Consider the following 11,657-nt stretch of genomic DNA (forward strand, 5'->3'; position numbering starts at 1 on the left):
GAATTCCCGGTGACTCAGAAGCATGGCCCTTGGCTGGGTGTGTGATCAGAAGGATGTCTTTGTGTGCATGTTGCAACACACCCTGCTCCGTCCTCACCTTGCCGGCCTCTGCCGTTTCCTGAAAGGGTCTCCTGTCTCCTGTGTGACCGAACAGACCCTTCCCACTGCCCGTGTGTGTGTGTGCTCAGTCACTTCAGTCGTGTCCCACTCTTTGCGACCCCATGGACTGTAGCCCTCCAGGCTCCTCTGTCCATGGGGATTCTGTAGGCAGGAATTCTGGAGTGGGTTGCCATGCCCTCCTCCAGGGTATCTTCCCTACCCAGGGATTGAACCTGCGTCTCCTATGTCTCCTGCATTGCAGGCAGATTGTTTTTACCACTGAGCTACAGAGGAAGCCCCTCCTGCTCTCCATGCTCCCATTAAAACAGTCGCCTCCACTGCCTTCCCCAGTGCACCTGGGCAGTGAAGGCTTGGACGCTGTGTGCACTCAGCCAGAGTCTACAAGGGCTGCAGGAGGCCTCCTGGACCATCTGGTGGCCCCCACCCTCACCAGGGTGTGGCCCCAGTGGACCTATTCCGGTGGAGTGGCAGGAGCTTGGTGATGGAAGGGTGGTTGGTGGCCAGCACCAAGGGAATGCCTTGAATGTGCAGAAGAGATAAACTTCACTTCACTTGTGCAAATGTGAATCCCACCCTTGTACCTTTGAGCTTAACTTTCACATAGAAAATGGGTGGATGTACATCTGTTTCCTAGAGCTGAACCTTCTGAGGTCAAACCAAGGGAGAGGACAGTGAGGGGAGCCGCGCCTGGGAAGCTGGGGTGGGCCGGTCTGGCCTGGGATGGAATCTGTGAGCAGTGGGATGTGGTTTCCCTTTCTGGGGCATAGGATCCCTCTGGACCCCTGAGGTCGCCTTTGAGGGGTTAGGGGGACATCCAGAGTGAGGAGGGCTGCTCCCTGGATGGCAGGCTGTGGGTGTGCCCTGGTCCGGTGCCGAGGCCAGAGCGTTCATGACGCTGACCGCACACTTGTGACTCCTGCCTCCTAGGTGGCCCGAGGCAGCCGGGATGACAACTCTCCCCAGGAACCCTGGCACCTGAGAAACATGATCAGCAAGTCCCGTGAGTGTTCGCCATGAGCTCCCCACCCTCAGGGATGGGCTCCCCGGAGGCAGTCTTCAGCATCTTCCCTCCACCCCTCCGGGGGTTGTGGAAGGGCAGATATGGAGCTGGGGGCACCTCTCTTCCTCTTGAAGGATGGCAGACATGCTCAGGTCCAAGCCCCGAGCCAGAGAACTATGGCCCAGCAGGGGCCTGCTCTGAGCTGGGGTTGCGGGAGCCCCAGGCAGGGCAGGTGTGGCAGGTGGCCTGGGGCTGTGCCTGCCTGTTCCTGCCTCCAGCTCTTGTGTGCATTCACCCCGCAGGCTGGAAGCTCCTGGCCATGTTGGCTCTGTTCCTGGCTGTCATGGTGTGGTACTCTATCTCTCGAGAGGACAAGTACATTGAACTGTGAGTCCATCTTTCATGTTCTTCTGTGGGTTTTTCGTTTTGTTTTTTTTAGGAAGGGGGCTCAGGGATGGAGTGTCATGGAGTGGGGACCTAGTGGTAGGGAGGAGGGTTCAGAGAGCCAGGGGGTGGCCTCTCCCTTACCCTATTAGCTCAGAATCTTTCTGTGAGCGTGGTTGGGAGGGTTTGGGGAGGTAAGGTCTGGGATGGGTCCCCAGGTCTCTTACCCAAGGGGTTTAGGAGAAGGAAGAGCTGGGTTCGCAGTGATTTGGCTTCAGGGTGGGACTTGGGCTGAGATGATTCCACCTTGTGAGTCACTCCCCAGGGCCTTGGAGCCTTCATGCCCTGGGAGGAGGTGGGGGCTGCCTGGAACACAGGCCCAGGCCTGGGAGGTCTGACTGGAGCTCCTATCTCCTCTTCTTTTCTGTCTCCAGCTTTTATTTTCCCGTCCCAGGGAAGAAGGAGCCATGCCTCCAGGGTGAGGCGGAGAAGATGGTCTCCAAGCTCTTTGGCAAGTACGTGAGTGAGGGTGGGGGTGGGCTGAGTACAGCTAGGAGGAGGAAACCATGCTGGAGGACATGGGTCAGGTGAAGCCAGTGAGGGCGGGGGAGGCCTTGGACGTGTATACATGATGTTAGTCTGTGGTCTGACCCTGTTTCTGGCATCAAGATTAATCACTTTCTCATCCCCTCCCTGCCTTCACCTCTGCACAGCTACTCCCGGGAACAGCCTTTCTTCCTGCAGCTTAAAGATTATTTCTGGGTCAAGACCCCATCTCTCTATGAGCTGCCCTATGGGACCAAGGGGAGTGGTAAGTGCCTGCCTTGGGGAGCGGGGTGGGTGGGAATGGTGGCCTCACCTTGGCCACACTACTTCTCAGTCTTTGCTACCCACGATCCCAGCACCCAAGTTCTCAGCCAGGCTCAGACATTGGGGTCAGGGGAGGAAGGGCTGGCAGCCTTTGGAGAGGTTGCTGTTGTGATCAGCCCTGTCAAATCTGGTCCTTTTGCAGAAGATCTGCTCCTCCGGGTGCTAGCCATCACCAGCTACTCCATCCCAGAGAGCATCCAGAGGTAAGGAGACACGCCTTTCTGCCTCAGTGAGAAACAGTCATGGTCCAGCACCTCCCAGTGAGCCTGCCTGTCTCCAGGGAGGTGGGGACACCGGTCCCTATGGCAACTGAGCCTGGGTATCATGTTGCTAGGGTGGGCAGAGGTTGCTGAGGGTATTGCCGTGGTAACAGGCCAGCCTTAGGGGCAGTCAGGGACTCTGAAATGGGATTGCTTCACAGTCCTTCCCAGGCATCTTCCCTCCTCTCCTCCTCTCTCTCCTATGCTCTGCTCAGCTTCCTCTTCCTTGAAAGCCCAGGGCTGCAGAGTCAGCATGACCAGGAGCAGAACTCTTTGGAGATGCCTGGTCCATGTAGGGGGCTTCCCAGGTGGTGCTAGTGGTAAAGAACCTGCCTGCCGATGCAGGAGACTTAAAAGACACGGATTCCATCCCTGGGTCAGGAAGATCCCCTGGAGGAGGGCATGGCCGCCCACTCCAGTGTTCTTGCCTGGAGAATCCCATGGACAGAGGAGCCTGGCGGGCTACAGTCCATGGGCTTGCACAGAGTTGGACACAACTGAAGCGACTTGGCGTCTGCATTGTCCATGGGAAGCAGGGGCTGAGGGGGCCTGGGGCAGACGGGGGCAGGAGAGCAAGGTGAAGCCGCAGCAGGGGCTCCTTCCGGGTCTCATCACCCTGTTCCCATGGCAGCCTGAAGTGCCGCCGCTGCGTGGTGGTGGGGAACGGGCATCGGCTGCGCAACAGCTCGCTGGGGGAGGCCATCAACAAGTACGACGTGGTCATCAGGTCTGTATGGCTGCCCTTCCCTCTTCTGTCTGGGAACAGACCAGCGGAGCTCAGGGTGACGGGCATCCTCCTCCCCGCCTCCCAGGTTAAACAGCGCCCCTGTGGCTGGCTATGAGCAGGACGTGGGCTCCAAGACCACCATGCGTCTCTTCTACCCTGAATCCGCCCACTTCAACCCCAAAGTGGAGGACAACCCTGACACACTCCTCGTCCTGGTGGCTTTCAAGGCCATGGACTTCCACTGGATCGAGAGCATCCTGAGTGATAAGAAGCGAGTACGTGGGGAGACTGGGAGCGGAGCGGTCTCGGCCTGCGGTGGGGGAACGCTGCCCGGACTCGGGCCCTCCGGCTCTGTCACGTGTGCCCGAGATCCTCAGGAGCCAGTGAGGGCGAGGCGTGAGCTCAGTGTTCTGCCACAGCATGCAGGCAACGGCAGCCCAGGGCGCCCCAGTGAGAAGCCTGGGAGCAGAGGGACCAGTCTGTAGGCATCTCCAGGTGCGGGCAGGTTAGAAAAGTCGAGATCTCTGTCCTTCTAGGTGGACACACCCCAGAAAGTCCACTCTCTCCCTTTGCCATCGGTTGAATGTTGAACTGTCCAACTGACCGTTTTCTGCCAGATGTTGACCTAGCCTCTTCTACCTGTGTGGATGTCACTGGGAGTGAGCAAGGCTTAGACCCCATGCTCTCCACACCATGTCACCTGGCCTCCCACGGGGACTGCCCCACTCCCCTCTCGCCCTGCTCCTCCCCTCTGGTTCCAACTCCCACCCCTCACCCTGCACTCGTGAGGATTCCATGCCATCCCCACATGGACCCCTTTCCCTGGAGGAGCCCAGCGGCCGGACTCGAGAAGCAGGTTTCAACCCACTCCCCTCTCGCCTTCCGTCCCCACCCGCCTAGGTGCGAAAGGGCTTCTGGAAACAGCCTCCTCTCATCTGGGATGTCAACCCCAAACAGATTCGAATTCTCAATCCCTTCTACATGGAGATCGCAGCCGACAAACTGCTGAGCCTGCCGATACACCAGCCACACAAGATTAAGCAGGTGATGAGGGGTTGCGGACGGATGGGGAGGCCAGAGGGCTGGGGTCCTGGGTGGGAAGCAGGTGGGACTTCCAGAGGCTTGGGGAGGTCCGGAGGACCCCAGACGAAGGGAGAATACCAGTGGAGAGGGCGGCATGCGTCTGAATAACACAGGCCCCAGGCACACACCTGTCTGTAATGAGGCTGCTGCACTGATGTTTACAGCAAGGCAGAGTTCGTACTCTTTCTTTGTTTTTCTTTAAAAGAACAAATGGCAAGTTTTTAATTTTTTTTAACTGTATACTTTTATTTATTTTTGGCTGTGCTGGGTCTTTGTTGCTGCGTGGGCTTTTCTCATTGTGGTGAGCAGGGGGCTACTGTCCAGTCATGGTGCCTAGGCTTCTCATCTGGTGGCTCCTCTTTTTGCAGAGCACAGGCTCTAGGGTGTTTGGGCTTCAGTAGTTGAGGCACGTGGGCTCAGTAGTCGCAATTCCCAGGCTCTAGAGGACAGGCTTGGTGACCGTGGCACACGGGCTTAGTTGTGGCGAGGCATGTGGGATCTTCCCGGACCGGGAATTAAACTTGTGTCTCCTGCATTGGCAGGTGGATTCTTCATCACTGAGCCACCAGGGTAGCCCAAGAGTGCGGATTCTTGAGATGCCCAGAGGCGTCGCCAAAGTGGGGCATCAGGGAAGGGTGTTTTTACGGCTTGGGGGCTAGAGTTAGAGGATGGTTTTGGCAGGCACTGATCAGAATCTGTACACTGGGGATTTACTGGGACAGGCAGTAGTTTTTTTTTTTTTTTTTTTTTTGACTATGTGGCTTGTGGGATTTTAGTTCCCAACCAAGCATGAACCTATACCCCCAGCAGTGAAACTGTAGAGGCCTAACCACTGGTCAGCCAGGGAATTCCGGACAGTCAGTAGTCTTATTTTTGGAGCCCAGCCCAAATGAACATGGAGCCCAGCCCAGATCCTTCCATTACTATTTGATCACTTTATCTGTGATCTGATCTTGGAACATTTTGGTCTAAGGGAGTTAGAATTGCAGATGGGCCTGTGTACCGTGGTTTGCTAGGTGTGGCAGTCTGGGGAGGCAGGGTGCATCCGCAAGTTATGGTTTTGGTTTTGGCTCTCTAGTGGTCTCTGGCTGACGGGCTTCGTCATACTAGGTAGCATCTCAAGCAGGTACTTCCTCATGTCTTTGAGCCCTCGGGTTGTGTGGGGTAGGAGACAGAGGTAACTATCAGAGAAAGGACTCAAGGTGCTGCCTGCTGTATGGCCTTGGGCTAGTCAACCACTTAGAGGCTTTTTCTTATCTGAGTGGTGGGGAAATTATCAGTACTGACCTTTCCAATAGCCATTCTGGGATTTAAAAACATAATTATGTAATGTGCTTATCATCAAGATTGGAACACTGTGAATGCTCAATAAATATTAGCCAAATTTTGTATAAATGATTTTATTCTTTTTTTTTTTTTGCTGTGCCACACGGCTTGCGAGATCTGTTTCCTGAGCAGGGATTGAATCCATGGCATCAGTGGTAAAGAACCCATCTGCCAGTGTAGGAGATATAAAAGATGTGGGTTTGATCCCTGGGTTGGGAAGATCCCCTGGAGGAGGAAAAGGCAACTCACTCTGGTTATTCTTGCCTGGACAATCCCATGGACAGAGGAGCCTTGTGGGCTACATACAGTCCATGGGGTAGTGAAGAGTTGGACACGACTGAATCGACGTAGCACGCATGCATGGCAGTGAAAGCTGGACTCCTAACCACTAGGCCATCGGCCACCAGAGAACTCCCTATGATTTTATTTTTTACTGAATATCTATTATGATTCAACTTCCTGTGTTGAATGCCTGCTTTCGTGACTGCTTAGCACCAGGCCCCAATTTTGAATACACAGGGAATAAGACATGCTCTTTGCACTAAGGAAACTCAGCCTAGCAGAATAAACACACAGGTTGCAACCTGGAGTGGTAAGATGCTCTGGCAGAGAGTTGTTCCAAGTGCTGTGGGGTCTTGGAGGAGGCGTAGACCTCTGCTTGGGGCTGTCCGGAGAGGTACCATCAGAAAAGGTGAGACCAGAGTTGGGCCTTAAGGGGTCATGGGGCCCAGGGAGCAGACACTTGGGGAAAGGTATTTCATTAGGCAAGACCAAGCAGCGCCCCTGGCACTGAGTTCTAGTGCTCGTGGAGGTGGATGGGGGACAGCAAGGAGGAATTTTATGCCCCTGATGGCAGAGGGTGAAGGCTAGAGGGAGATGAGGACCAGAACCTGGCTTCTAGCAGAAGGAAGAAGAAATGGATGGACCCGACATCCATGTTGGTTTCCTGTCACTGCCTAACAGATGACCACAGTTTAGCGGCTTAAAACAACACCCATGTATTGACTCATAGTTCTGGAGGTCAGACGTCCAATACAGCATGGCTGGATTCTCTGGTTAGAATATACAAGGCTGAAATCAAGTTGGCAGTCTGACTGCATTCTTGTCTAGAGGCTCAGAGGGGGCAATCCACTTCCAAGTTTATTTCTATTGTTGGAAGAATTTGGTTCCTTGTGGTTGCAGGACCGAAGTCCCCATTTCCTGGCTGGCTTTCAGCCTGGGGTGACACCCTCCGCCTGTTAAGAGCTGCCCACATACCTTGCTGTCCGGCCCCCTCTATCTTTAGGCCAGCAATGCGTGATAAATCCTTCTTTTGTTTCACATGTCCGACTTCCTCCACTGCTGACCTCTAGACCAGGATGTAAAAGCTCATGAGAGGAGGTCAAGCCCACCAGGATTGTCTATCTTCCGGTCCTCTGTGCCATATGAAGCAATCTAACTCAGAGTAATATATCTCATCATTTTCGTAGGTTACACACACTCTCAAGGGCAAGGGTCATTGGTGGTCATCTTAGAATTCTCCTGCTATAGCATTGATTTTCGGAGAAGGCAATGGCAACCCATTCCAGTGTTCTTGCCTGGAGAATCCCAGGGACGGGGGAGCCTGGTGGGGGTCGCACAGAGTCGGACACGACTGAAGCGACTTAGCAGCAGCAGCATTGATTTTAAGGTGAAATTGAGGGCTGTATGATAGTTCCAGGTTTCCAGCACGACTGGGTGGATGGTAATATGTTTAACAACGACAGGAATACAGGGGGAGAGGAGAGTTTGACTAGTTTAAAAAGCCCACGTCCAGGCAGAGCTGCTAGAAGGTGATGAATGTGTGGTTTGGCAGAGGTCTGAACGGGTTGAGATAACACAATGGAGGTAAAAGCAACAGAGTTGAAAGGGAAGGCTGGGGCAGGAAGTGACAGATAGGAGAGCTCAGAAAGGGGCCCTGGGGAATACCCGGCCTCGCGGGGTCTGACAAGTTTCGGGGAGTGGCTTGTCAATGGGAGTGGGCACTGAGGTGGGCTGGAAGGCAGGTCATCCCAGCCAAGAAAGAGGATGTGTGAGGTTAGGCTATCAGGTGGCACATCCCCGTGGATGAATTAGGGGCAGATGGAGAAACTGAGATCTTCATAGCAGCCCCTACGGTGGGGGGTGGGGGGGGTACTGCCAACCCCACTTTATGGAAGGCAGAGCCCACCCTCATGAAGGGCACACAGCCCAGGAGTGTGAGCGCCCCGGGGCTTCCGGGAGAGGTAAGGTTCTCCAGAAAGGAGAGCAGAACCTAGAACTCCTGGAGAGACTTGTTTAACAGTTCTAAGCCTCAGTTTCCCAGCTGTATACAATGGGGCTAGTAAAAGTATCGATCTCAAAGTGTTTTTGTGAGGACTGGATGAGAGGTGGTGCAGTGGTAAAGAATCCATCTGCCAAAGCAGGAAATGTGGGTTTGATCTCTGGGTTGGGAGGATCCCCTGGAGGAGGAAATGGCAACCCGCTCCAGTCGTCTTGCCTGGAGAATCCCATGAACAGAGGAGCCTGGTGGGCTGCAGTCCGTGGGGTCACAAAGAGTCAGGTGCAACTGAGCAAGCACACACAGATGAGATGACATGGGGGTAAGATAACATGCTGTCTGGCACATAGCAAGTGGTGTGAAAGTCACAGATTCTATTATTATTGTTGTCACTACCATCATTCTGTAATCATCCCCAAAGGTCTTAATACATCCCTCCCCAGAGGTATTAAGCTGTATTATGCCATATGGTAGGGCTGCCCTGGTAGCTCGGCTGGTAAAGAAACCACCTGCAATGCAGGAGACCCTGGTTCGATTCCTGGGTCGGGAAGAGCCCCTGGAGAAGGGCTAGGCTACCCACTCCAGTGTTCTTGGGCTTTCCCGGTGGCTTAGACGGTAAAGAATCTGCCTGCAATGTGGGCACCTGGGTTTGATCCCTGGGTTGAAAAGATCCCCTGGCAGAGGGCATGGCAACCCACTCCAGTATTCTTGCCTAGAGAATCCCTATGGACAGAGGAGCCTAGTGGGCTACAGTCCTCGGGGTTGCAAAGAGTTGGACACAACTGAGTGACTAAGCACAGCTTTAGCGTGCCATTTGGTAGTCATGAGCCACATGTGGCTATTTTTTGTCTTTTTTTTTTTTTTTTTTTGGCTGTGTCCCATGGCTTGTGGGATCTTAGTTCCTCGACCAGGAATCAAACCCAAGCTCTTGGCAGTGAAAGCTCAGTCAGAGTCCTAACCACTGGACCACCAGGGAATTCCCCACAGGAGGCTATTTAAAATTTAATTAGAATTGAATCAAATAAAAAGTTCAGTTCCTTAGCTGCATGAACCCCACGTGGCTCGTCGCTGCCATATAGGACAGCACAGATGATGAACATTTCCATGATCCTAGAAGGTTCTGTTGCAGAGCGGTGGCCTAGAGGTGCTGAAAGACTCTGGCTCCCTCTAATACCTTGCCCACCCCTTACCCCTCAGAAGCCCACCACAGGGCTGCTGGCCATCACCCTGGCCCTCCACCTCTGTGACCTGGTACACATTGCTGGCTTCGGCTACCCAGACGCCCACCAGAAGAAGCAATCCATTCACTACTATGAGTATATCACACTCAAGTCCATGATGGTAAGTGGTCCCTGCTGGTGAACTGGGTGGAGCCAGCTGGCCTGGGGACATGGAGTGAGTGAGGGTGGTGCTGGGGGCCCAGAGATGGCTCACCTGTGAGTCACACAGAGAGCGGCATCTGGACTCCCAGGCCAGCATCCTCCGTATTCTGTCTTCCTTACGAGAGCCAGCCTGGGGAACAGAGCTCCTGGGCGTGGGGTCACGGGAGGGCCAGAGAGCTGCTTAGAAGTTCCTCAGTTTGCTTCCTTGGCTGTCTCCACAGTGGTCAGGCCACAATGTCTCCCAGGAGGCCCTGGCCATCAAGCGGATGCTGGAGATCGGAGCGGTCAAGAACCTCACTTACTTCTGACTCGGGCAAGGGCTGTTCCCATCGGCTCACCCTGCTGAGCGGCCCCGGTCCGTGCCTCTGGGGGTGCCGGGTGCCAGCATGGCCGGCTTGGACTCACCTTCTCCTGTGTGGGGAGGGGGCCAGGTCTAAGACGAGGCCGTGCCCCTGGCTGCTCTGGTGGAGGCCAGATGGAGTCAGGGTGGAGGCCCTGGGAGGAGGGGCTGCGCCTGGGCACGGGGGCTTGCTTCTGTGGCATCCCCTCTCTGCCAGTGCCGGGAGATTATTTAAGGGGCTATTTAATTAAGGGGTAGGAATGTGCTGTGGGCTGGCCCCATGGCATCCAGAAGAGGGGGCATATGACAGTGTTCTGCTCACTTTTGTCACAGACAGAAGTGATGCACCCACTACGGCCTAGGCCCAGAGCGGGCCTCCCAGGAGGGTGGGGCGTCTGAAGTGGGTGGTGCCCCACCCCCCCACAGAGGGGCTGCTCCCTCCCAGCAGGCTTGGGAAGAGCACTGGCGCAGGGGCTCCATGGTGCAAGTGACCTAAAATAGGTTACAAATTATTAAACTATTTTTCCTAAAACAGAAGCAGCTGTGATACTCTTTGTCCTTTCGGATTGAAGAAGACGTGGATGGGGAGCGGGCCACAGTGGTGGGCCCCCTCGCCCGGTAGTGGGCAGGACGGCCAGGGTTATTTGGGAAGTCATTGTTTACTGAATATGATGCTTGGGTGGTGCCAAGTCATGAACTGTCACCCTGGCATAGCAGGCAAGTGACTGGTGCCCAGACGGCCCTGTCTGCTGGACACCTAGCCTGGCTCTGCATCCTGGTTTACTCTCCAGAGGCAGGAGGGGCAGCACCCTCATTCCCCTCCCTCTCCCTCACCAGCCTTATTTCCAGAATCACATGTTGGAAGGTGTGTGTTTGAGGACAAGGGTGGAGACAGACAAAGAAAGCCAAGTTTCCTTCTCAGATTAAGTGGGAATCATAAAATGGAGTTTACAGAAAGTCCTGCCAGGGGCCCAGGCAGCCAGAATTGGGATGGGCAGGGCACGGGTGTTGTCTGAGGGCTTGGCAAGGCCTGTGAGCAGTCGATGGGCCAGGCGATGGAATGATGGAATGCTTTTGTCCTCCACCCCTTCTCCCCGCGGCCCAGGTTTTTATAATCGTGATAGCCCTGCTGTCTGCCGGTCTCTGCCCGGCTTTCTTTCCCATCTTCCCAGACCCTACTAAGCTGCCAAGTGGGCTTCCTGCCACTCTCCCAGCTGTGCCTTTACATCTGGAGCCAGGAGGGAGAGCCGGACCTCCCCCAGAGGGAAGGGACTCACAGCTGTGTTCCTGGCTTTCTCGGAAAGAGTTGCAGCCTTGAGGTTTTGAGACGGTGAGGCTGGGACAGGACAGATAAGGAGGGGCAGAGATTTCGGAGGAGCAGAGGACCATGGCAGGGGATGGACTTACTCTCTCAGAAACCTGGCAGAACCCCTCTGCTAGCTGCTGTCCCCCCAGGGGTGAGAGCAAATAGGGCCGCAGCCCCAGGCCCCCTGCTTTCTCCTCCACATGGGCCAGCTTTGTCTCCAGGCTTTGTCCTGGGGAGCCTTGCTGACCCCGCCGGGCTTCAGTGTGTGCAGGAACCTCAGCTCCGCTTATTCTTGGTGCATTTCCAGCTGTTGCTTGTGAGGGTTTGCATGGGAGTGTTCAGTTCCCCATGCAGGCCATTGAAAGTGGCTGTCAGCACGTATGATCCAGCTGTCCTGGATTGGGGCCACTGCCTGTTACTGGATGTGCCTAAACTCGAGCCAGAAACCAAACTCATATCACCCCCCTCCCCCAAACTCCACACACACACACACATGTAGACATGGGAGTGATTTACATTTTTGCATGAAGCGTGTGATGCCTACACACAGACAGTCCTCCATGATTACATCCACACAGGAG

The 11,657-nt window shown here is 54.9% G+C and overlaps 1 protein-coding gene across 3 annotated transcripts in view; it reads left to right on the forward strand.

Annotated features, from left to right (window-relative positions):
• Window positions 1-10,307, forward strand: part of ST3GAL4 (ST3 beta-galactoside alpha-2,3-sialyltransferase 4) — a 46,470-nt gene extending 36,163 nt beyond the window's left edge. For all 3 annotated transcript variants that reach the window (XM_044943558.1, XM_025286387.2, XM_025286389.2), the window contains exons 2-11: window positions 1,048-1,120; window positions 1,423-1,507; window positions 1,939-2,019; window positions 2,218-2,315; window positions 2,517-2,577; window positions 3,266-3,361; window positions 3,447-3,636; window positions 4,262-4,405; window positions 9,246-9,389; window positions 9,652-10,307. In XM_044943558.1, the coding sequence (XP_044799493.1) occupies window positions 1,048-1,120; window positions 1,423-1,507; window positions 1,939-2,019; window positions 2,218-2,315; window positions 2,517-2,577; window positions 3,266-3,361; window positions 3,447-3,636; window positions 4,262-4,405; window positions 9,246-9,389; window positions 9,652-9,738 (1,059 nt within the window). In that variant the 3' untranslated portion in view covers window positions 9,739-10,307. The remainder of the gene's footprint in view (window positions 1-1,047; window positions 1,121-1,422; window positions 1,508-1,938; window positions 2,020-2,217; window positions 2,316-2,516; window positions 2,578-3,265; window positions 3,362-3,446; window positions 3,637-4,261; window positions 4,406-9,245; window positions 9,390-9,651) is intronic.
• Window positions 10,308-11,657: the final 1,350 nt, after the last annotated feature.

This window comes from Bubalus bubalis, chromosome 5 (genome assembly GCF_019923935.1).
Source record: "Bubalus bubalis isolate 160015118507 breed Murrah chromosome 5, NDDB_SH_1, whole genome shotgun sequence".
NCBI classification, from domain to species: domain Eukaryota; kingdom Metazoa; phylum Chordata; class Mammalia; order Artiodactyla; family Bovidae; genus Bubalus; species Bubalus bubalis.